The sequence below is a fragment of the Nilaparvata lugens genome, chromosome 2, assembly GCF_014356525.2.
Source record: "Nilaparvata lugens isolate BPH chromosome 2, ASM1435652v1, whole genome shotgun sequence".
In the NCBI taxonomy this organism is placed as follows: domain Eukaryota; kingdom Metazoa; phylum Arthropoda; class Insecta; order Hemiptera; family Delphacidae; genus Nilaparvata; species Nilaparvata lugens.
In genome coordinates this window covers 26,924,360-26,952,171 of record NC_052505.1, presented here as the reverse complement: position 1 = coordinate 26,952,171, position 27,812 = coordinate 26,924,360, and the positions used below count along the sequence as shown (strand labels likewise).

Genomic DNA, 27,812 nt, shown 5'->3' with positions numbered 1-27,812 from the left:
GTCATATTTTCTAAAGAGTTACATTTTCAACAGGTGCGCTTTAAATTCCTTTTATAAGCACAAGATGTTTCGACTAAATATGACAATTATCAAGTGGAAAGAATCATTGAAATTCAACTGATTTACACAAGCAGTAACTTGAATTGGTTGTTAATTCACAATTATTTTTTCCTACAGTTACCTTGAAAAGTGACGATTCCTGCACTGTTTACAGAACGCAAAGATTCACTTTTCCGCTCTAGTGCGGGAAAAATCTTTTCTGCACTCCAGATTTGCAACATGGCAACACAAAATAGTTGGTGGGTTAAATGGAGGATTAGTGCACGAAAACAAAAATTAAGTTGGTATCAATGACTGTGGTTAGATTTAGATGAGAATGATTTCAATGGCTACCCTACATTTATGATAAAATCCCAATCTAGAAATCCAAAACAAAAATAATGTTCATCTAAATCATAATTAAATAATCATCATTCACGAATTCTCAACATTTAATAAATAATAATAGTTCTTTTCTATTGATAATAATCATCAATAATAATTATCATTATTTCAACTGCAAGAAATGAGAAAAGTAGCAAATATACATTATAAAATTCGAATTTTGAGGTTAAATGATTACCGTTCGATATTCATATAAATAGAAATAATAAAAAACATAACAATACTACAATAATTATTCTCTGTTGTCTATGTTATTTTTATAAATATTTCTGTCTAAATTTCTGAATCATGTTTCAGTAATTTTTAGCTGGATGAAACAAACTTAGGTACGATTCTTCCCGCTAGGTCGCGCGCTTGTCGGTTCAGCCATCTTGTTGTGTTCAGCCATTTTGCAGCTCGGTTCAGCCAACAAGCTGCTGGCGTGTATGATGAATGTGAATTTTTTCTGATTCTTGAATAAATAAAAATGAGAATTTTGGCTGAGAATTTTTAACTTCAATTGGATTATTAATTTTTAAATGATTTAAGGTTGTTATTAATAACAGCATCACACACACAAACATTTGTTGGATTTCAGCCATCATTTTACCCATAATTATTCATTTTTCATATTCAATGGTAACTGTAGGAAAAGTTTAATGTGAAATACGTGAGCAAAGTTCCTCTGCTGCACTCAAGAAGCCATTCCGCCCTCGCCTACGGCTCGGGCGTAAACGTTTCTTTCGGTGCAGCAAACTGTCACTTTGCGCACTAGTTGCACAAATAACTATTTTCATCACAGAATATCAAAGACAATTCACTTAGATTGCAGCCAATTCCTGGTTTAAATTTGTCCGAACTCTGATCTATAATTCTTTAAATCATGATTCTACTATAAAGTGTATATATCCATGTATGTAACTACAGTATATAATTTTCCAACCGTAATTTTTTGTTTCATTTCATGCAACAGCAAGCAAGCATTATTAGTTTGCTGGTGATAATTAATAAAAATAGGGAATACAGTATGGCCTAATCAAAGAAATTAGAATATATCGTTTCAGAAATGATTAATTACATTCCTAGAATTATTAATTATTTTTATTCAAGTACATGCTGGAATGTTTGTACTGTGCTAATATCATCTATGGCAATAAATTGAATTGGATCAGAGAGTGTGAGAATCAAAACTACAGTAAGATAATTGCACTTCGAACTGTGAGAATTGGTTGAATTAATCTAATGCTAATTGAATTTTAAAGCATACATCAATGATTCTATTGCAACCAGCAAAAACATTAAACCATGTCAGTTACCTCTCTGAGCTCCTTGACCTTGCCGCCAGCCTTGCCAATGATGCAGCCGGCCTGGCTCTGGTGCACGAGCATGCGCAGATCCACGTCATCGCTGCTCTTGCCACCGCGACCGCTCGGCGAGAACTGCAACACAAACAAACATTACTAAATACTATACAACAAAATTATGAAACTACAGTAGAGCTCCAGTTAAACGAAATAAAGAATGTATACTAAATGAAATTGTGTATTAAATCAGCATTTTCATTTCGATTATATTGATAGATGAAATAAATAAATGAAAGGGGGAGCCGTTTCGAATAACCAATATTCCTGATAAACCGGCAATGCAAAAAAAGCCTAATTAACGTGTCGTGTGGAAAACATTAACTCGGCAAAAATTGTATAGAATTGGGTGTTTTATTTCTCTGATGGATTGACATAGTATAAACTGAACAAATGAAGTTACTAAAAGATCGTATGTATAATTTGTTACAGAAATTAGTGATATTATATATACTAGGGATCATCTATGGAACTGTTTTTGTTGACCCAGGTTTCGGTTGATCCGATTCTAGTCAACAGGGGTTTTACTGTAATACCAAAAAACCAATGATGATTTTTTAAAAAGGACCTCATGGTCTTGGCACAGAAAAATATTGGCCGATTACGTGCTAGATATTAAAATTAATGGTAAAATCGTAGTTATTTGATAAACATAAACACATAATCATGAACGTAATGATGAAAGTAATCAAGATAGACTATAAAATGAGAAAGAAGTAAAAAATGAACATGGAAAACGAATAACTCAACAACAGACTTCCAATTTGAATTTGAATTCCAACCAAGTTTCATATAGAAGTCAAGTACTGAACAACATAAAGCAGAATAGAAACTCATTAGTTGGCAATACCATAAACTCTGTAAATTTAACATGGTAAAATTCAACTAAGATTGGATTTTAAGCATCAACTATATGAATAGAAGTTTTTTTTAATGAATATAATTTTCAATATGATGCAGTATACTTACATCTTCCAAGTTGGGAACGATTTCGTTGGTCACCTTCAGCACGGTATCTACGTCTGATGCGGATACAGTCAAAATACTGTGAAAGAGAAAGCACGCAATTAGAAATTACATCAAAATTTGAATATGAACTAAATTAGCAATATTATTAGAGGGCATGAATTATTCAATTTGTAATCTATCCCCTGGGGATGTTCTAATTATATAGAAAATCTAGTTATTTTTGAACAGATAATGCAACTAATTGAAAAGCACTGTTTTTGAAAGGAGTTTTTAAAAGAAATATGAATGAAGCCGTTTTTACACAATTTGTTTTCACATAATTGTTTTATATTTCTAATTGTCTCAAAAATTTCAACGAGCTCACTCGTTTGAACAGTTTTCTTGGTTATATTGCCGGTTCATCCGTTATAATTGTTTTCAGATTCTAGAAAAAAGTAATGAAAATACACCTTTATAGAATACACAAGTCAGATTCCCTTCAAGTCTTTCAAATGGTTCAAGTCTTGTCCGATATTTACTAGTCACGGTTTGATTGACTTCTTGCCTCTTTAATTGAATCTGATGAAAACTTCATAGTGTACAAACGGCTTCAAGAGAATCCATTTTGATCATAAATTAATAGGAATTTTTATGATCTCAAAACTCGTTTTCAACATATAAATTATATATAGTTATCAAACGAGTACTCTGCATGTATTTTCAATTATTCACAATTTTCCAGTTTTTTGTTACTAGTCTTTTTATTATAATTTTATGAGAATATTATCACAAAACTATTAATATCTGAGTCATACATGAATAATATAATTTCAATATCTCAGAAAGGAATAAAACACAGGAAACAGTGAAATAACATTCAAATAACAAATTAGAAATGTCAACAAGTCAATTTCAATTATACAATATTTGTAATGTATTATTAATGCCTTGGAATTGTCCTAGTACAATAGGTTACCGTCCTAAGTAGTAGTGAGTTGCTGCAACTGCAACAGGTTTAGTAGTGTGGGACTGAACTGTGGGACCTGAAATATTCTAAAAAATATCATTTCACAAATTACAAGGACTTGGATAAAAAACAGCATCAGTAGTGAAACAATTTATTAGGTCTAGTGAGAGTAACTAACCTATGTGATTACCGATACCCATCATGATGAGGATAAACTCAAGAAACAAAAATAAAAAATATGTTTCAAGATCAAATTTGTTATTTTCTAATAATAATTGATTTGAATGTTTCCAAGTTTGTTTTTCATTCCCTGAAATTTCATTAAGTTCAAGAGGTTAAAGCAAAATATTTTGATATTTACTAAATAACTTGACATATTCAAGTGTTCTTACACTCAATTGCAGTTAAGGAAACTCTACATAAATTGTCTTCCGATTGGCTAATTATCACCAACAGTTGATTTTCAGCCAATCGGAGGACAATGTTGAGTGTCGGTTACTGTGAAAAGAGCCATTCCAACCATTGCTGACGGTAAAGTCTCAATATAGCAACTCAGCGTTTCATCGCAAACTGTGAATGAGGAGTCTTCTGTCACTGAAGCTTCTGCAGTAGCGGATATTCTGTTTCCAGGTAAGGCGGGAACATAGAAACAACAAAATACAGTCCAAGTTCCTACCTTATCTTCTTTCTGTTATAGAACACAGAGATATCATTAGCTATCACTTCAGTAACAAAAGAAATCTTAGATCATACAGTTTTGGGTTTTGGAGGAATGGATGAAAAGATGCAAGATCTCTGCAGCGAATGAAGGACAAATTTAACATAATTATATAGAGCATTTCAAATACTTGTGAGTAATCTGGAATGTGAATTGTATCTGATTTTACTACCGATCTAGTATTTGATTTGATTACAAATAGCATCATTCATTCAAGGACAATCTGTATAATCTATTATACTCGTATACATAATAAATGTTTATAAGTGCATAATCATCTCTCAAACGAAAAGAAATTCCAAATTCAGAAACTTACATTCAAATTCTAGATTTCTATTATAATATTGGTTAAGTACATGATAGAGAATGTATCGCTGATATCAACCGTCGTTGCTACAAATAATAAACATTGCATGGATTTACTATCTACTGTAATCAATTTCAATTTAAAATATGAGTTCTCAAAAAGTAATATTAATTATTTAACTGAGCCGCTGTTAGAAGCGATACGCATCCATTGCTATTCATACAAACTTGGGTCGCTTCTTCTGTACTATAGAGGAGGGGGGGAACCCCGGAGGCCTCTAACTTTGCACCCAACTAAGTTTGCTTCTTCATTTACCAACACAAAATACTGTCAATTGAGAGAGAGAGAGAGAGTGAGTGAGAGAGAGTATTAGATCTAGAATAATTTATGGTTGTTATTACCGTTCCGGGCCTGGGCAATCAGGGACTGTTACAGTGGCTTTGTACTGTCCGTGGAGAGGTCCGGGGCCGTAACAGGGCATGGCGTGTGGCATGGCATGTGGCATGGCAGGGCATCGTGTCATGGCATGGAGAGGGCCAATGTTTCAGGTCAGGGGCAAAAACATAACAAATATTCACTGTAGCATATGGTGCAGCAGCAGAAATTAGTTTATACTGCAACAATCTCCTCCAAGTAATTTTACAATTAACTCACCCAAAGGATCACAATTGTTTCATTTTTCATGTGGCAAAAGGGAGATCATTGTGCAACAAAATTTCATGGATCATATGTAACAAACTTCAATGGATTAACAGGGAATATAATTTCATAAATTATAAATTTACCAAAATTTCATGGATTATCAAAATGATTCAACATTTTTTTATAGATGTGTATTATGGAGGTAGGATTTGTTACAAATAATTACAAGATCAATTACTGAAAAATTACTATAAATCTATTACTACATTTGAAAAATGATAAAGCAAATTAAGTATAAGGCAAAAAACTAACAAAAGTTTCAATGTATCTTATTCACCTGCTTTTTACTAAAATCAAACTAATCTGTTCTACAGATCAATAGAAAGCCGGCAAATTCAAATTTACTGTATCTCATTCATGTTCTCGTGTAATGTAATCTAACAAGATTAAAAGCAAAATGTTATGGACATTATACTAGACTGTTTACAGAATAATGAAGAGTTGGCAAATTTCAATATACTTTGTATTTTTCTCATGTAGGATACACCAATAAGATCAAACTAAAATGTATATCAAAATGTTTTGAATATAAAAGTTGAAAAAAAATTACTTGGAAAAATAGTTCAAGGTGAAATAATAAACTAGGAACATAAGAAGCTGAACAAAGCAAATATTGTATTTGAAATATTATGATTGTTCGACTTAGCAAACAAAAGTAACTATAAACTGAGTAGGCCAAATAGTCTACTATGATAGCAGTAATTTACATGGCAGATAAAATTCAATATAACTGAATATTAATATCAGGACAAACTATTTCGACCTAAATATCAAAATATCAAACGAGTAGTTTCCAACACGTCTGGTATTCATTAAAATTGATTAGTTGTATGAATTTCCATTAATATTCGTACTGTATTTCAGTACAGTATATTTGATGGAATATCAATGCCATATTGAAATTATTAAAAGTTATAATAGATGGTACTAATAAATTTATAGAATAAATCAATGGGTTACAAGGAATATCATTGGCATGTAATTTGATATAAAAAATTCCCTACCTGGAATATATATTTTTGCCATAAACAATAACCAATAACGGACATGAATATTACAGGATAAGTAACAATACTTTGGCATAACAAAACAAATTTTGTGTATTCCCTTGCTTTAGTACATTTACATTAAATGACAGATAATTTACTAGGGTAATATCTAATAAGGTTCTACAACGTTACGTTCCAAGGATACCAATTAATAAAATTGATAACTTTGGGGATCGAGATACTTTAAGAGCTTAATTATTTGAACATTACCCATCTATTGGAAGCTTATTTCAGGGGTTTAGACATAAATAGTTTATAAGCACAACATTAATACTCTACTATTAATTAATACCATGCCTTTTATAAAAAAGTAAAAGATAACTACTGTATTTATCGCCAAATTTCATCAGTTTTCATTATTTAGGAAAGAGAGTTGTAATTCTCCAAGCCACTTACTATATTCTATTTTGGAGTATCAAGGAAATTGGATCAACCCTCAGACTGCTGAGGAAAATATATTGCTTTATTTTTCAAGATACATAATATATATTGATTAAATAAATAATTAACCCTTATTGGTCTCATTATCGAATTGATTATAAGGGAACTAGAAGTAGTCTGGTGTTTTATGATGAAAATTTTAAGGGAAGGGTTATTTATTGTTGAGATACAATTTTGTGAGCGTAACGTGAATGGTCCGACAATATTATTTGAACAATTTTTCGCTAGATTCACTTTATTAGAAGATTATGCTGTTTCATATTTTTCTTTTGTAATTTACAAGTGATCCACACGCCTATTGGGACCGCTTCATTGAGTTACATGGAGCTCATTTTCTATGATAAGCTTCTTGGGATTGTTTAAAGATGAACAAAATCAATAGAAAGAGCACTTACATCGGAACGAAGCCTTGAGATATTTTTTCCACCCTTTCCAATGATAGATCCAGCAACCTGTGAAATAATTAATTGATATTCTTAGCAATCTGAATAATAACACATTCAATGACAATATCCAGAATGAAGATTATTGTGATATCATAATCATGTAAATATTATTGTTACATCACTATTACTCAAGAAAACTGTACATTACGAAGAAACTCCATATGACAAAGCAAATACAGTAGTATATTTTCAACAAAGTCAATTGCTGGTAGATGTTAATATACTCATTCGAAATTATGTTTGACTTTTTCCCTCCTGGGATGCTACGGTAAGTTATCTGTCGTTAATGGAACTCTGTCGTTAATAATGTTGTCGTTGATGGAACTCTTCGAAGATTGTTGTTTTGTTTTAATGTTTCAAGTTTGCTTAAACATTGCTAACATTTAGCTAAGTTTGCTCAAGATTTATAAGTTTGCTAACTTATTTTACTAAAATAGACTAACTTACTTATTAAACTAAGTTTACTTAACTTATTTTTTTGTAACATTTACAAGTTTGCTAACATTTACTTGTAAGCATTTTCTGTTATTTACAAAACTGTTCTATCAAACTTCATGAATATATTATTAGTCAATACTTCAGTACAGAAAGCATTCAGTAAAAAATGCCGTTTTGTAATGTGAACGTACATTTTTCAAATTAGATTCAGGTGTCGCTGGGATCCTACATGTATGGTCTGATGTAGCGTTGCTTTGTCTTTTCACTGGTTTCCTGGATTTTAGAGCAAGAATTTATAATAAATTCCCATTGTTACATAACTACTTGAATAAATTAAATGAGAAAGAAATTAACTCACTTTACTGGGGATCAGGAGTCTGACTTCAATGTCATTGGGATTTCCTCTGAATCGCTTCTGCGGGCCACCCATGTTTCCTCCTCCTCCGTCTGAGTATCGCTTCATTGCTGCAACACAAAACAATCAAAAACATCACAATATATTTTTAAAATATCATACAAAGTGTGAAAGAGAGAGACATATCGATACAAGAAATAACCTGAAAGAGTGTCAAATGAACAGTGAAATTAGTTTACACAATGACTAAAAAAATACAGAAATGTATCAGAAGCATTTATGATGCATATTAGTCAACTTCAACTCCATTGAACGGAGACTATTATTAAAAAAAAAAACAATAGTCAAAGATTGATCCAATGATTTGATTATTCGAAACTTGTAGCAACCCTATTGCAAGTACTTATGGAAACAAATATCAAATGCAAGTGACATGGGTGGACCTGACCTAACCTAAACTGGCGCATTCTTGAAACATAATAAAATATTATTTATCAATTTATGGAGACATTGCAGACACCCCAAATTTTCCGTGAATACTGTAAATTCAAAGAAACTGAAAAATACAGAAATTGCGTGAGATCTTCTTCCATACCTTGCAACACTGTCTAAAACACATCAATAAACCGACTTGCTTATTCGTTCTGTTCCAACTGAGAGACTGGTTGACCAAGTTTTATACAATATTCAACAAATTATGACTCAATCATAGATAACAGCGAATAACTGACCAGCACCAGATAACCAGGAGCTTCCACAAAGAGTAATCTAGTATTGATATAACCTAGTATTTTCCAAAAAAATACGAAAATGGATCAGCTTCAATTCAATGCTTTCTCACAAATATCATGGAATGGTGATTGGTGTAGAAGAAAGTAAAGCTTTGATGGTTTAGTAACAGTTATTCGGCTATAGACCTAATAAATATTATTCAAGATTCCATAACACGGGTTATCTTCTAGTTGAAAAATAAATCTTGGTAGTGAAATGGTTATCTAATGTTTTCATAATATTTTTAATTAATGGAAATGAAAATGTTCAATTTGAAAATGAGTTTTCAAGACAAACATCACTGATGATATATACATGTATTCAGAAGTAATTCAAGAACGAAAAAACTATAGCTAAACTTCAGTATTTGATTGTTTGCAACGCCTTAAAATCTATCAAGAATGAAAAGCTTTATATTCGAAGTTACATGGCTGAATTTTCAAAATTATTGTTTGTAAATCAATAAATCACAAATCTTGTTTGTAGTATTTGTTGATTTAATTATTCATTTATTAATTTTAGAAAATGTACTTCAACAATACACTATTGATACCAATACTTTTGAATAAAAAAGTTGATTTTTAAGGAATTCGATTTGTGGATTTTCAAGGAATTTGATGTGATGTTTAGTTCGAAAATTCAATATATTTGGCAAAAACTTGATTCGGATTGGTTACTCAACACAATATTACTGTACTTACAAGTTCTGATAGAATGATTGCGACTCAAATCATTCAGAATTTCCTAAAACGGAGAATAAACTTGAATAATTGGGTCAGAATACTGAAATACAGCACAAGAACTTAGCTTGAAGGAAATCAATAAGATGTGAAGCGCACGCTACCCTCTGTCAATAATTCCGGTTGCCGGCTACTTGCAACCATCTGCTGCTTACTGTGCAACTTACTGTGCAACCAAACGCAGTTTCTATGCACAAACAGGTCGGTCCTCAAACCGGTAACACTCTATTTATTCATCTTATTCTTACAATAGTTTGTTAGGGAGACAAGAGCCTGAACATCAATAAAAATTATCTCTCAATTACAAAATCGTAGTTTCGAGTGTTCTGGATCAAGTTATCATGCCGCAAATTTTTAATCTCAAGTGTGGACAACAATTGAAATTTTTTATTTTACAGTATAAACGTTCATCTAACTTACACCAAAGCTATTCTTCCAAGGTAACAGATTAAATTTGACATAGCTTAGACCTAGTATGCGTAGTACTAGAAGAAATACTTTTCTTTATAAAAACAGCTCATTACTCAACTCTCAAATTTACAGACCATAATTTTATATGGGTGGAATAATAAGAGATGATTATAATTTATTAACCTTACTATCACAAATCATAATAATAATTTGGAAATATTTCCTCTCAAAAACAGATGGAATGAAACCATAAAATTTATAGGTGGATGAAAATTAAGAATTACTTCCCCACCTCTTTTTAAATTGTTTTTAAACATCATTCAAATAAAATTACTCTTCGAACGAAAACTATTTACAATTTACAGCAAACGTATGAGAAATTTACTCAAATAAAGCAATTAACAAATCTAAATTACTTCCAAAATCATTGGAAAACAAGTGCTTCCAACCTACCTACTCCTTAAACAATACAAAATCTACTTCTCCAACAGAAAACTCAAATTTTCATCAACAATAAATTACTGAATACCATCAGGCAACTCAGCAAGATTCTGTCACATCAATATTCTGTACAATAAATAATGTGTACAATATAGTGATGAATTGTAAGCCGATTACAATGTACAGAGCGGGGCGTGTGAGTGCGTGAGTGAAGGGTGGAGTGTTGGGTGGTGAGGGGAGGGGGTGCAGGCCGGTTTGGCGCCTCGTGTATCGATCTACATTTACGCACGCACGCACGCACGCAACGGTTTGCCAAGCTGGAGGGTCGTGGCTCGTGGCTCGCCTTTGCCACTGCCACTGCTCAGGCTCTCACTGCTACAACTACAACCTACAACTCCATTTCCCGAGAGCGAGACGGTGCCATAGAGCATAGTGCACATTTTATCAGGTTATTTACCCCATCCATTTCCTTCAAAATGTCCACGTTCACTTCAAATTGGAGTTTGCAATACGTCATTCTACTTTAAACACTTCCAGTAACATTATTTTCTATTTAGTCATACATCAAATAGATAGGTAAATTAATTGAATAAATCTTGAATAAAACCTCCCATCTTATATTTATTTAGGTCGGCATATAAAGAGAATAAATTTTGATTAGGTTGAAAAAAATTAAAATCAATGAATAGTTTTATTCAGGGGGCGTAAGTTAGGATATGAAAATTTCATTCGTCTCAAACTAGATTAGCAATAGTATTACACTGAAAAGAAAAAAATAATACGAAAAGAGAATTAGTAAAAAATACTAATTCCACAACATGATCCGCATTTTCCCTATACTATAACTCACATGGCATCCTCTATTTATTGATTCATCTCCAATAGTCGGGCAAATGAAAAGAATATGTTTAGATAAAGTTGACATCTACTAAGATTAAAGGTCTAAGGAATGTCTGGTAAAGTCAGACAAAACAATGATTATGAATTTGAGTGACATGAATGACATAAATTATCATGAATTTGAGTGGACAATGGAGAACCTATCAAGAGGATTGAATTATATCAATAAAAAAGATTCGACATTATAGATAGACCTACAAAATTTCAGGGGGATCAAAGGGATGTTTAGTTTCATTGGGTTTTCAAATACTCTACCGGAAGAAGATGCAGGGTTTTTGTTCAATTATTTCCTAGGTCTAAGCCCGTATGCAGATACTCTGTTTAAACGAAGAAATGTCAGCTGTTCGTTTAAACCCAGAATGAAACAAATTATGATAAATGCAGCCATATCTACAAGTAAACGTGGTTTAGCCTTAAACGTAGTGTTAGCATATGGCCCTAAGAGAGCAATAATATTATAAAGTGAAATCTGGACTTTAGCTTAGTAATAAGTGCACACATAAGTAGCAATAACAAATTCTAGTGAGAAAACATAGTTTTATTATTTTATTAAGGGGTTATTTCATTTATTCAGTAAGTTAGGATATGAAAATTTCATTCGTCTCAAACTAGATTAGCAATAGTATTACACTAAAAAGAAAAATAATATGAAAAGAGCAAAAAATTACCAATTCCACAACATGAGCCGCATTTTTCCTATACTATAAAATACTTCAAAATGTCTATACATGTGTCACATCTAATAATGGACCTACATTTCTCATCAAACGCAACCATTATCGATGCCCAATGTCCAACCGTAATTTACAATCCATCACAAAGACATTTACTGCCTAGCCGGCCACAACTATTGATTAGAAACAATGCAAAAGTTTAGTTGCCACTGGTCGACTACTCATTGTTACATTAGGATCGCGTGTCCCGTGTAATGACATATGCGGCGGCGGCGGCGGCCATTGCATGTCAGACGGTCGGCTACTTTTTCAACGTTCGACTCTGCGACTGCGACAGATGTACAACTACAGTGAGGATCACTTTCAACTGACAGTATGGCTTTGAATGTGAAGCATTGATGTTTGTTGTGTACAAGGAGTGCTTGACAGTTCAAAGTCAATCTTACTACACAACTCGCGCGCAATTCTTCAAGAAGCCAGCTGCAACATAACCCTACTTTTTACTTCACTTCTTTACATAATTGACTCAAACTTTACAAGTACAACAACAAGGAGTATTAGAATAATTATTACCTACATAGTGAAAAGATCCATCGATTACCACATCAAAAGTTCAACCGTTATGATTAACGAAAATCTTATTAATGATTCCTTACATTTTCCACAGACTCGGCGATACCAACGTTATAGTTCAACCATCATCTTCAATTATTATAATAATGGAAAATTGTAAAATCCATCGATTGAGATTTAAAAGTTGGACAGACAACAACAATAATTATTTGAATCATCAAATTTTGTACCCTACAAACAGGTATTATTCCTAGGATCTATCGATGCTTAACTTAAATTGACAAGTTTAACTGCTATCTAAAAGGAAAATTATTTGTAGGTTATGGCTATCCGTATATTATTCAATAAGGAAAACTATGGTTCACCTTCCCAACTAATCAATTCATTGCTTGCCCGCTCATGTAGCCTACTCATAAACATGCCTTTCCAATATTATCCTAATATTTATACTTCAAATTTACTGTAGTTATAGGGCGTTTGATTCGGCTGTGCCTTCATGCATGAGCAATAGAATATGACTAAATTTATAAAAAATATCAAGTTATTTCAATGAACTAAGAAGTTATTAGAGCAATAGTCAATCCCTACATGTTCCCTATTCCTACATCCTACTTGAGTTTAACCGTTCGTTATCAAGAAGGAAACTATCTTCATTATTCCAAACATCAACACAAAAAATCATTCCTTCCACACTAATCAATTCACTACCCGCTCATGACCATGCCTACTGATTGCTATCTTAATTTATGCAGAACGAAAGCTGCAGTTGTCTACCGGTAATGAAAATGCTGCCAACATGAGAATTGTTACTACAAAATAGTATTAGTCAATATTTTCTGATGGAAATGATGCTAAGTAATGTGTTTAAGGATTAGCAAAAGTTATTTAAAATTGAATTTAATTGGCAAAATTACTTTTGAACTTGAGAGATATAATTATTAAATATTATTAATATAGTAGATTTGAAATAGATTGGGGAAGTTCGGCTACATTTCAATCAACATGAACTAAAATTGACAATTATGGGTATACTGTTCAAGGAGGTTGTGGTTTAGAGGGAAACCTACAGTCCCTATCACCGACAAGAGTTATCAAAATAATTTTTACTTTTAAATAGTGTTTCTGTCGCAATAAAGACACATAAATTTTAATTCTTCACTTTTGCTTAATGCAATGTTCATTGAGAGGAATATAAGGTAATATAATATTTGGGAAGTCAACCGTCAACATTATTACAATTATTGGAAAGTATTATAAAAAATCATGTTACTCACCCGCTGGAGAATTAGAAGATCACTTAGCCGAATAAAATCTGTAAAAATAACAAAAAATTAGTAAATTGGGAATATTGAGTACATTAGGAGTAATTATTAGTACATTAGTAAACATAAATAATAGGCCCATCAACTTAAGAAAATTTAAAACTATAAATAAATTGAATATAAATGCTCAATGATCAATGGAAAACTAGAAAATAGATAATTATTATGAGCTATCACAACCGGAAAAATAAGTGAATAGAAAACATCACAAAAGTGTGACACTAACCATACTATAAAAACATAATGCACCACAAGTCATATTTAATATTCCTATTTAATCAACAATGTCGTGCATTCTATGCAACCCACAATGAAACAACAAATTCGCAACTTTAGAATACGCTGCTTCAATTACTGCATCTAATGAAGACTATTATAATTGCGAGTAAACCCACCCATACATTCATGTTTGGCAAAATTCAATAGTAATCATCAAACCTAGAAAGTTATACATTCACAAAAAGACAGACCAAATTATGGCATACCGTTCAACACAGTTTCAGTGTGGTGGTGGAAGCGAACTTATTTATTTAAGGTTCCCGAATACTCAAGAATTAGTGATATATGTTCTTATGAGAGAAAAGCAACACTATAAAAAAAAACACTCACGCCCGCTATCAAAAAGAAAGGCAGAATACACAGGGCATGAAGAGAAGCTACAGTGAAATCATCTTACTGTTAGCATTTAAGAAAGCATTAATGTTATTTTTAAGGAATGGTGAGTATGAGTGTACTTTACTGCATCCACAACAATATTATAAATTTACGGCTGATCATTTACAACATAAAATGTCATGGAAAATGACAATAAATAATGATTAATCAAGAGCAATAACAAATGATTACACTATATGCCTGCTATAAAAAAACAACAAAAGACACAACAAAATTATATATTTGTATGTATTATAGATGGAATAAATAAAATACAGCCCTGAAGGGAGGTAAAAACTCGATTAATATCAATACAAAACTTCCAATAATAGAAAAGTACAATTTCTTTAAATGTGTATCATTGCAAATTCCTTACTATTCAAGAAGTATTACGATACTAATTTCATAAAAAAGCCAAACTAATCAAGAAAATACAAATAAGTTACCATCATAATCAAGATAACCAACGATTACACTATATACCAACTATTAAAAAGCAGCAACAACTAACAGCCCAAGTAATAAGAGTATGGAAATCCTATGAAATCAAATGTAATTCGCGTGTTATTTTCCAGATAATTTGCCGATAGAAGAGACAAAATCATTTACGTCACTTCTTCAGGAAAGGAACCAACGAGATCCATCGACTCCAAAGTTATCCTGTCAGAAAAATGAATATTATGACTTGCCATAGCAATCCTGAAGAAAACTGACCAACATATCAAGAAAGTACACTGACCGGACTAGAGTGTGGTGACATGATGAGTGGTGCCTGGTGACTGGTGGCACCTCCTGCTTGCAGTGCCGGTGGTGGTCGACTGAGTGTGCCGGTCTGAGGCCTCACCACCACCACCACGAGTCACCAGCTCCGTCACCACGGTGACAGCCGGCAAACAACCGGCCTCGCCATCAAATATTCACCATCCAAATTGTTTTATCCGACACGGCGATCGATATTCACTTCACCCCACCTGTCCACCTATCCGCCCGCCACCGTCTTTTCTTTTCTTTCCCAGTTGGTCAGTCGACGACGACCACTATTAAAACTACAATTATCCATGGCGAAGGGAGAGGGCGGGGCCAGAGAGACAAAGGGAAGGATTGGGACAAAGCTGCGAGTGGAGCAGAATAAAGAAGAAAAGGGGAGATAGATATTGCTGTTGGGGAAGAGGAAGAAGACGGAAAAAAGATGGAAGCAGCGGAAGATTGGGATTTTGGGGGTTAGATATAAGTAAAGGAATAACAGAGAAGAGAAGAGAGGGTGAGAGAACAAGACAAGCCAGTAAGAGAGAAAATAAAATAAAACAATGGACTGATGTTTCTAATCGAAACTTGACGAAGACTGGACTGGAATTCCACTGGATAGACAAACTGGACTTGAACAGAAGACTAAAAGCAGGAGAGAGATAGACGGAGGAAGGTGGGAGGGAACCAAAAGTGCAAGGTGGAAGGGATGCAAATTTTGAAAAAGGAAATGTTGAATTACAGAGAAATAGATTAATATTACTACCAATGTAACGATACTAATGTAGTATTAATATTCATAGATTGCTGTTTCTTTACGATTCAATGTTGGTAAACGAATATAATAAAAGGTAAGGGAAAGAAAAAAATAAAGAAGAGAAGAGAGAAGACGAAATATTATGAAAATAAGGTTGAGAGAAGGAAAGAGATAAGAAGAAGACTAAGAGGAAGATGCAAGGAAGGAGTAACTACTGGCAAATTCAAAAAAGGAGATTGATGAAGGAAAAGAAGTGATGGAGTAAAGAGGGGGATATAGATAGTGAGTGTCAGAGGCACTTTATATTTTAGTGGGGTAGAGGGGAAGGAAAGACAAAAAGAAAGAGTGAGATAAAGCGAGCGAAAGACACAGTGGATAAAAAAGGGTGAAATAGAATACGGTTGAGAAGTTAGGAGGGGGAATGACCGATAGAGGGGAGAGGGGGGAGGTGACGCAATAGCACCTGTAAAATTAACAACCCCTTGACTACAATCGAAACTGCCCTTTTGTGTTCATGCATTGCCATTATCCGAAAATAGACTTGCACACTAGTATTAGACGGTTACTACTAAATTAATAAGACTTCCTCAGTACTAAATTACTAGTCAAGTCGAAAATTTACTGCTAAATTGCTGAGACTAGTACAACTTGATTATTCCTAAATTCCAGAAAGTATGAGAAAATTTCATCAGCGATCATCCCTTTATTAATTATAGATGCTTTGTGATACATTTTTCATAGCAATATTGTAAAACGGAATCTGCTGACATTAGTATTCACATAGGTACACTAGACAAGAATCCAACGAAATAAAAAATCGCGACTAACAATAGAAACATTATTTCAAGACACCAGTGTTTCCACTAAGGAAACTTCTAGAAATTGGAAAATACCACAAATCATTATTTCAACTAAGAACACATCTACTGAATTTCATCAACCAAGATCAAGTTGAATCATGATTCACCTGTGTTTTCTCAGCACAGGGCTGATCGAGGATCAAAGTTGATCCCGGTTAATGGAACTGAGCATCAGATGCCCGAGTATAAATTAATCTCTTCATTATTAGATAGCAAAGCTACTAAGAAACACAGCGAGACAAGGCAAACTCGATACGACTTATCCAAGGGATCAAATCTTACGTAACCCAATTACTGTGGTACTCTTCCTCTCGTTCTTGCCATCATTTATAATTATGGCGAATGAGACCTGCGAATTTTTGGTTCCCTAAATATCTGTACATTTTATATCAATTCCTTCAATGAATCATCATGCATCCTTTTACAGTTTTATTCATTTATCATTATAATAAAAACTACGTGTTTCATAAGTCATTTAGAAGTGTCAGAGAAAACTAGTAGATTATTTATTGAAGGATATTGAGTAGCCCTACAAGATACCATACACATTAAATTATTAGGTACTATATATTTCCTGTATTTTCTATTTATATCTCTTCATTTCTAGTTTTCTAAAACTAAATACATAATTGAATATTACTGTGAATTGGACTGGTATTTTCCAGTTTTTCTTTATAAACCTACCCAGTCGTGTGTTAATGGGAGGGATTCTTTTATATCCTTTTCAGAGACTCGACAATTATTTGTTGAAACACCGCCGATTTATGTAGTTACATCGCAATATTATATTATCGTTATTCAAATTGCATTCAATCTTCAATCTGATTAATTTATTTCTAATACTTTGTAAAATTCGTTGAATAATCAACAATACTGTCATTCAATGTGAATTAGTGAATAAGCCAGTATATTATATATTGTAGCATACATAGTAAAGTAAATATAGTAAGTATTGTAGCATACATGAATAAAGAACTCTAATCTAATCTAAACCTTGCTCAAATATTCATGGAAATACTCATTTCCAGAAACTAGTCTCAACTAGGCAAACTTTTCACTCGAGGATACAAGATTATGAACTAGGGCATAGGGCATATTGTCCAGTTCAACCACTTAAAAGTCATCCCTTCATTTTCATTCATTGTTAAGTGTTGGCATCACCGAGAAACTAATAAACTTGGCAGAGTCTCTTGCCAAAACAAACCTACAGTAATAGGATTCTTATAAACAATCAACGATGACGAGTCGAATGGCAAGATGACGTAACTCTCAACCTAGTTTTGTTGGTTAGCCATGGATGATGATTTTCATCATCTAACTTTATTATTTGTATTCTTATGGGAAACTTTTTTTGTTGGAGGATTCAACTTCGTTTTGCGCGTGAATAATTAAATGTGATAAATAAATTATGTCCACAACAGGCTCTCTATTGAGCGTGGTTAGAGACGAGATAATGATGACTCGATCAAACAGCCAAGTTCTTGGTGGGATTCAAACCCACAAATTATATATATTCCAGCAAATTATCCAAAGGTTGTTGGTGCCTCGTTCGAATGATCTAGTGGAGTAGGCAAAAACAGTTTAACAATGAGGAGTTTGAAATATGATGGTATAAGGATGAAAACAATAGAATCCTCTTTGTTCTATGCAACTGAATGTATACTATGTATCATTATGATAAGTGTTACACACATCATTGCATTAATCACCAAAGAAGCATCGCTACTATACCATTAAAATGAAAAATTTACAAAAAAATGTGCAATTTACCAAGTTTTTTACAATGAATGAGCTTTCAACAAACCTCAAGATATTCTAACAAAGAGTTTACCGAAATAATTAAGATTCCAGCAGCTACAGAAATTAAATTTAATTGAATCCTTTTCCCCCTATGCACCATCCCTTCATCATCCAAAAAGTTAGAATAAAAAAATCAGACATTCAAAAGACTTATCAAAAACTTCAAAGGATGAAGTCTTGTTAGAAGTAGAGCGACGATACCGTGGTTAAGTACAGTATCACTGTATTGAGATTCACTTTGAACAGTCAGCATTGATTTAATTATAAGCATGGATGTTATTTATAAGGAGCATATTTGTTCTGACAAGTGGTTCACTGACAGCATTCCCCACTGCAACACGACGCTTCCTTCCATTCAACTAATCATGACATTTCAATGTGAAGCCACCGTAGGATAGTCAGCTCTCCTTCAGGGAATGACACAAGGATTCAACAGTGGAAGGCTTTTATCGATTTTGCGAGCACAGGCTAGCAAGCCAGCAACCAGCCTCACTGCACCACTCATGTCACCTATTATTAACCTCAGTTCAATACACTTCACCACAAACTCTCCACATTACTTTGGACAACGATAAATCTTTCATGTTCTAATAAAGAAACCGTCTATTGCAAAACCTGTTATACTGGTATTAATTTGCTTCCACTGTATTTCAATTATACTTCTTATTATTCACACATTGTTCTTCATTATTAAACAAATCAAGTTTTATTCGATGACACACACAAGAGAAGTCATTGAATATGGATATAGATCATTGAATACAGTACTGTTTTCTGAAGAGAATCTTGTTTGTAAACAATAGTAAAATACACCCACTCAGAACCACAACTCAACTGAGATCTGAATCAAGTTTAATATCTATAATAATATGATAACGGAAGATTTATTGATAGTTTATGTTCCAATAACTCCGCTTCAAATGAAGCAGAGACCCAAGAAGGATTCCTTAATAACAGTTCTATTCATCGCCCTCAATTATTAGATAATTATCGCCATTAATCGAAAAGAATTACCGTACTGTTTTTCTATATGTCCTGAAAACCAATTTGAACTCTACAAAATTTTTTTATTGATTGAAATGAACTTTCAACTTAGTTTAGGATGAGATGTTTCGAATTGGAATACAATGCTAGAATGAAATAGTAACTTATTAACGGTTGATGAATGAACACTGATAACAGCGTCGTTTTCCTCTCAATCATGCAAAGGGTCAAACATTCAATACAAACGAGCTTCCTAAAACAGATTAAATTGTCGCTACCATAAAAACGTGCTTATTTTTGAAGTGGGCTACTCAACTATTATATAAACCTATTTTCATATCTGCATTTGTGCTGTGGTGAACAAGGAATAGATAATAGCGTAATAACAGATTATAGTAAGACCATAAATGCTCAGTAAACAATAGTAAGATACACTTCATAGGGAATGCTGAGTTCATTTGAGATGAAAAGTGGTGTAACAACCGTAATTTCTAGTTCTTTCAATTAATATACGGTTGTGGCAATTGTCTTTCTATTCAACTTTGTTCAAATATATTGCCTACTCTCATATTTCATGTTTCTTCTTCGTACTGAAGTAGTCTATTTCGACTTGTATGGAATAACGTCATTGAAAAATGAATAATAAGAGTCTCATATCAAGACCAAGTCTCATATATGTAGGTTTACACATTTCCAACTCGTTCAGTCACCCATCCTCTCAGATTCAATTTTAATAAATAAGTGCTTGTGACAATCTAAGTTTTTATTCGACATTCGAACTCTTACACTGGTTGTCATCTTCATGCATTAGTTTTTCTTGAACCATATGCAACATCTACATTCAACATTTAACGCTAATCTAGCTTTTAAACGATCGCATTTATTATTATGATTTGTTACATTTCGAGTTCATACCAACTGTTGACTAGTTTCCATTAAACTGATATGTCTTTATGAGTGGCCTTCTCACTGCACTCACCACCTACGTTTATCGTTCAATTACGATTATTATATGAACTATGTTCACATTATTCATACTAGTGAGTTACATTTCGATCACTAGCAGATCTTTCTCCTTTTAAACAAATGGTGCATACTAGATGAAGCCTAATCTGTAATCGAATTAATGATACATGAGCATTGCAACAGCATAAGGAACTCTTGAGTTGTTCCAATTGTTCCAAGTTTCGTTAATTCTCGCATCTACCATCAATATATCTCAAATTCCTGCCAATTAAATATTGCAACGCTTGTTCGATTGGCCCTAAGCTGGCTATTTTTAATCAACACTGGCAGCCGATAGTGACGAGGTGACGAGCAGGTAAGAAGGCGCAAGTTTGCGTGCTAGGCTGAGTTGTGCCCTATCGTCATGACTACGGGGCCCTCTGTACACCCCCCACGACCCCCCTGCATATTTCATAGGTCACCGGCTCATAAAAAATGGACGGACAGCAAGCAGGTCCCTGATATCGAGTGGATGATGTTCAACAGCAACGAGATTCACTTCAATCTGTCAGCGTTGAAAGCGTTGATGTTACTAGGATAGAATGCTGACAGTTGCCTAGGTAAATCTCACTGTAGACTATTCTTGCTCGGCGTCAATTAATCAAATTGGAGCCGACCTGGTCTGGCCTCAGTGGGCACCTGTTGGCCACATTTACACACTAACTGACCACATCGCTGAGAAAATTAAACAGCAAATTTTGCACCTTCAAACATAACTTCAAGCCATCTCGAAATTTAAAAAATCAAATCCAATCCTTTCCCTACTTTCCCTCCTTTCCCTAGTGAGATTTATTAATATTATCGATTTTTCCAATATTAAGTTACTATTAACACATTCTAAAACATTTTTATCATACTTCTGATGTAAATGAAGTTTGTATTGGCCTTAATCTGTAGACCTCTTTGAGTTGTATTATATTCATATCTTCAATCAGGTTTCAATTCATTTATTGTATCATTCATTAGGATGGTGTCAGGAATGGTAGAGGAGACAAGAAGGGAAACGACCACAGGGCAGCGACATTTCTATTATCTGGCCCCAAGATTATTCAATAAATTGCCGCCAGAATTAAGACAAAAAATCAATCAGAAATGCTTCAAGTTGGAGCTTAAAAAATGTCTTTTTTCTACTGATATTAACTCAGAATTGGCATTGCTTTTGAATGCAGTTTAGTATTGATCCTGGATAAGTACCATAGACTCATATGTTATGAGAAATGATTATTATTCTTCTATTCATGTTAATAATTATATAAAGAAATTATTGTTTTCAAAATGTGTAAATGAAGGCATTGAGTACATCGGTAATGTTTCCAGAACTATGACAAAAGAAAGGAAGCAATCAGTTTTTGTTTATTGAATCTATTTCTATTATTATTGGCTAAGAATATTTGAGATTATATTTCTTTCAATTGTTTTATGTGTTAGTATTGTTGTATGTAAATATGTTTGAATAGCTTTATGCTTGTAAACTACAGCAGTAGGAAGTCAACTTTTTCTTTCTTGTATTGTGTTTATTGTTGTAATGACTCCTCCTCTAAACACGGACTTGTTCCATATTAGAGAGAGTAATTTCAGGGAATATATTGTAAAATGTACTTTCTGGAAATAGATTGAATTTGAAAAATTCTTCAAGTGTCGAGAGGGAGTCATTTTCCAAGTTATCTGCTTCTCATTCCTCACGGCCAAGAGATAGAGATAAAGGGAGTAACTTTTTCTTAGAGAGAACATCTGTATGATCCAACTCCATCTTATCTTTAGATACAGCCTTGTATTCTATCTGATGGATAATTGAGTACCTATGATATCGCTAATCAAGCGATTAGTTAAAAACAGGCGATAAATTAATATCGCCTGATGATAGTTCAATTTATTCATGATAAAAATTCATTTTGAACCATATTTGTTGAATTGTTTTTTTACAACAGCATACATTTATATCAATAAAACCCAAATTTTCAACAAAATATTCTCTCCTTACTGAGTCAATCATAACCATGATTACCCCATAAATTTTTTGATTAAGTATTACTTCCGTAGAGGAACCCCCTATTTTCAAATGCAACCCCAACTCAATTTGTTGAGGAAAAAATGAGTAAAATTACTTTGTGAGGTACACCAAATTAATACATCTACACCTATCATTAGCACTGAATTAAAATCTACTTGCATGAGCGAATTCGAAAACGGCATGGTGTAAAAGCGGAGGGCGATTGCCATGGCCGATCAAATATTCATCGCATCTTGCGGCCAACCTACTACTTTCAAGTGGCTACTGGCTTTCAAATTATTATATCGTCGCAGATGAAATATTCACTAGTAAAACAGGGTGCCAACAAGAAGACTTGCTGCGTTGAATAAGACTAGTCAGTCCCTCTTAACCACTCTCCACCCCCCGGGAACCGCCTAGTCTGACGACAAAATGAACGCTTCTGTGTCATGAACATCATCATCATTATTATTACCGCTCGCAAAGGGGCGAATAACGATGATGATGATGAAGATAGAAATGAAATGAGACACTATAATATCAAACAGCCAACGTCACGCACCTAGAAACGCGACAACGTTCAATGCAAATGCATTATTGAAGATCGCCATTGGAAATAAAAAATAAATGGTGGAACCATCCGGTGAACGGGACAAACTACGCCGCTTCATCTATGCACTGCGGCCTGGAATCAATTAAAATTGTATGCAACTCAAAACTTTCTAACGCAAGTTTCAAAAGTGAACCAAACCAATTTGAACAAGCGTCACGACACGAATTAATTGATAATTTATATTATCCGAATGGAACAACGAGATATACTAGAGCAAAATTATCTAGTAAGACAACAATTTGAAGAGAAAAACTCAAGAATACAATATCGATGACAGTAAAATCGCTCTATTATTCATAGGAAAAAGTAGAACCAAGCTAATCTATACTAGAGCAAAATTACCAAGTACCTACGGCACCACTTTGAAGAAAAAATGGACTTAGAATAGAGCTTAGAATATCAATAACAAAGTTGCTTGATTATTCATGGACACAAGGCGAAGTATGATTGGATCTATTTCGGAGTAAAATTATAGAGCAGAGAGCAGGCCCACAATTTGAGAGCATGGTGCAGAAACGTTCAACGACTCGAATTTAAGTAACTGTTACCAAATAGGATCTATCATGGTTTAAAAATATTGAGTCAGTTACAATTCAAGAACTGACACTCAATTCAAAACAGACAAATGATGAAACACGGTCGAACTATTGATTTGTTCTTGGTCAGAGTAGAAGTCCTCAACTGGATTAAATAATTAATTTACTACAAAAGATCGGTTCAGAAGAAAACAAAATTGTATCGAGTTTTTCATCTCTATTAGACAACATGATAGAAATTTCAATTCTTTGAAATGTTGAATCAGAAAAGTTAACTTCCACCTGAAATAATATTGTAGATCGATGATGAAATTACATAATACTGTATAAAGTAGGCTACGTCAAAGACTTAGATGAAGCCTGTCCTTGATTATCCATAAAAATAAGAAACATTTCTCTTCTTTTACATCAGAGAAGTTCTCTTATTTCAAAAATATATCGACATCATCATTGATTATTTTTTATAAGGTACTATAAGACTATCTGTAGAAAGGAAGATTAGTTTAAAATTCATGTTCCATTTCTATTCATAAAGATTTGGAAGGAAGACAGTTTTGGGCTATTCCTATTATTATATTGGCATTTATTCATTCACTCACCCATTCATAATCAACAGAGCTAGACATCTACTGGACCAAATAGGTTAAAATTTGTTATGTATTGTTCAGTTGGCTTTCTAGAGGCGCAATACGAACGGATTTGAGAATAATCCAAAGATACGCCCAAAATCTGCATTTTTCTCAGCTTTTTAAAGAATTAATTTTTAATGTAACGCGCAACAAACGAATCTAACCTAACTTCTGTCAATGACAGATGCTACGCCTAGTTGAACAAGTAGTATCTTTCCAACCGTATAGGAGTAATTGCTATAATATTACTAGCATAGGTAACGCATTTACTTATTATTTCTTACATATACATAATCAACGTCCAAAGTTATAGCCGTTAAAAACCGTTAAGTTTGAAAAGTAACATGCAAATTTTTATTGCGATAACTGCTCACAATTTAATTTTTAAAAAAAATATTGTTCACACAGGCAAGAATTATAGCAATGACAATAAATAGGTAAAAAAATTATTAAACCAGAACAAAGTCTCAATCTAATTAAAATAAATTTGTTCTGAATTAATATGGTCTGCAGAATTTTATATTCTAATTACAGTAATCTTGATTGGACAATATGGACTCAAAACAGGAAATAAATTATTCAAGTTCCCCAACAAAGGCAGTAGGTAGTCTACATGTTGTACAATCTACAATGTAGTCTAGGCCTAGTATCTAGTATTTATTAGGCCTATTGAGTTATGTATTTTTGCGGCTTAGGTCTAGCCCTAGCCTATAATTATATGAAAATGTCAAAGTATACATCCAGAACTAGATTATTCTACTCTTTTTAATCAATAATGTTATGGCTAGAAAAGTTTCAGTTACTCCATAACCCAGTACTAAAAAACGATTTTTAAAATAAAATTATACTAAATTGAATTTTGAAGACCAAAGCACAATTTAAATATGCTACAAAGTACAAGCTGTATAATTATTACAAAAAAGTAATTTTACTAAATTTTTTACTCATCAAAGTTATCAATTGATGTTAGGCTAATTAATACCTACTAGGCTACTGTACCGCATCATAATCGATTCTAATATCATAAAATATTACGAAAGCAAGAATTTGAGACTAAAAACAAGAAATCAACAAAACATCAAATAAATTATAAACGTATTCTATTTGAATAGCTATAATAAAATAATGCTGTTGGTATACCGAATACCGCACTGCCCTAGTTGTAAGAGCTTAGCCTAATCAATAACCTGAGTTTACCAAAACTTATCATTTACGTGAATAAAAGCGCACGTATCTTCTCAAAGTTTTAAAAAAAATAATAGACGTAAAATTTACTTCAAACGCAACAAAATGAACTAAAAGAGAATAATTTCAATTCCAACAGAGTTCAATGGCCATTCCCCAAACCAAAACGTGATTAGAAATTACATTACATGAACTGAAAATGCAAAATGAAAGTAACAAATTTACTTACAAAGGTGTGATGTTGAGTTGAAAGATTCTTTCACAGGATTTGATGATAATTTGACACCAACTATGATATTTCACGAAAAGACGCAAATAACCGGTGCAGGCAAATGGCGCCTTCCTTGGAAAGAGAAAAGGAAACCGAACGTTCAGCCCAGAAGAGAACGGTTGATGATGAGCTCTCGTGCTCAGACTCAGAAGAGGAAATGGATGGATAAACAAAAGTTGATAGTGCTGAAATTTGAGTTATAAAAATTAAATATTGGATGATTTGCTTCAAAAATATGTGAAAAGTTATTTTTTTAATAAAATTGGATAAGCGTCTTTTTAATTAGAAGCGAATCATCTTTTTCATAAATACTCATGGGTACATAAATATATCATTTGTATCTGACATTTCGTACGTATTTCAAAGTATATTTATAATTTTTTGAGTATTTTTTTAATACTGAAATGAGAAGCTCTTCATCACAAAATTGTGGATAAAAGAAATATTAATAAATAATCGATGAGTCATGATAACTAGCTGACATCTTGTAGAGCGGTAAATTTGAACGTCAAGATCTGCAAAATTGAGGGTTCCGTATTTTTATTTTGACAATAAGTAGATCATCAAAATGATAGGAAGAGAAATAATACCAGTATGATAACCTTGTGCTTTTCCGCTCCCGAATTTGAATAAGGTTACACATATTGTCTGAAATAGGTTATATATTTATTGTAAATGCAAATAAACTAAAGTATTTTCACTTCACTGAGATTTATTTTAAATAAATTTCAAGTTTCCAAAATTCAATTCAAATACAAAAAATTCAAGAAAATTTGATAAAAAAATAATTGCGTCTTATTATGTGCTTAGCCCAGTCAATGAAGACAGAGAAAAAGAGTCTTACACAATATATTATGGTAAAGATGAATCTTTATAGTGTGATAGTATACATTACGGTACTATAGTGAGGTCCACATTGTAATGACAGTATTTAATCAACTTTGGTTTTACTTTTTTTTGGTTAAGTCGGTGGTACTATCCTTTTCTAGGTCCACAACAATACCAATTATGTTTTTGATAGCGTAGAAATATAATTGATTGATGCAGAGAATCGGCATTGCTATACTTCTATCTTTATCCACTGCCATTATAACGTGGACCTCACTATAGGTAGTAGGTACGTAACATGGAACCTAAGGGTGGCAAGGGTCCCTATTCCCTATCGTTTTACAGCTGACAAAATAATGAAACATAAGTCAAACTTTTTGATGTCCTAACTTATATTTCTTAATTATTGTCCAGTCAATCTACACAATGTACGTTTTTTCATACTAGATGCCCATTTGATTCATGCTAACATTAACCGGTATTTCGGGAAAACTATTATTAATTAAAAGTGATTTTTCTTTTTTCAGTGCCATCCACCTCGGAAGCCCTTGATGATAGAGAATCAAATTTAGTCTCAAATTGTGAACCATGATTTTTCCTTTCCGCGTGCATTAAATTAAATTAGGAATAAATAGTTTTTACGTAAGTTTGAAGAAGCCGAAGATTTTATTAAATTTATCCTTTCTTCACAGTTCAAACCATTTTTAAATCAAACAGTGTGGATGAACACGAATTATTTCAGACTTCAGGGCTTTTAGAGGATAAAATTCTCTATAATACTATACCAATAAAATGGGGTTTCTTTCATTTTTGAGTTCAAAATGGCTTGAACTCTAGACCCACTACTGTACTTTAGTATAAACTTATCTTAAATCATATTTCCTGTATAGTTTCGGTACATGAAACTCATAATTCGGTTCTTGGTATATTGATCAATAATGAGTCTGTAAAGAAGCTATAATATTTAAA

General features: G+C 33.0%; 1 protein-coding gene across 2 annotated transcripts in view; it reads right to left on the bottom strand.

Moving 5' to 3' along the window:
* LOC111045785 (heterogeneous nuclear ribonucleoprotein K) overlaps nucleotides 1–26,170 on the bottom strand; it is a 40,440-nt gene extending 14,270 nt beyond the window's left edge. The window contains exons 1-7 of one of the 2 annotated variants that reach the window (XM_022331246.2): nucleotides 25,974–26,170; nucleotides 13,940–13,977; nucleotides 8,159–8,265; nucleotides 7,312–7,368; nucleotides 5,126–5,169; nucleotides 2,754–2,829; nucleotides 1,740–1,862 (exon numbers count right to left, since the gene is read on the bottom strand). In XM_022331246.2, coding sequence (XP_022186938.1) covers nucleotides 1,740–1,862; nucleotides 2,754–2,829; nucleotides 5,126–5,169; nucleotides 7,312–7,368; nucleotides 8,159–8,263 — 405 coding nt within the window. In that variant the 5' untranslated portion in view covers nucleotides 8,264–8,265; nucleotides 13,940–13,977; nucleotides 25,974–26,170. Of the gene's footprint in view, nucleotides 1–1,739; nucleotides 1,863–2,753; nucleotides 2,830–5,125; nucleotides 5,170–7,311; nucleotides 7,369–8,158; nucleotides 8,266–13,939; nucleotides 13,978–15,380; nucleotides 15,493–25,973 lie in introns of those variants that run through there. The other variant, XM_022331247.2, reaches the window with a different exon arrangement.
* Between the last annotated feature and the right edge of the window lie 1,642 nt (nucleotides 26,171–27,812).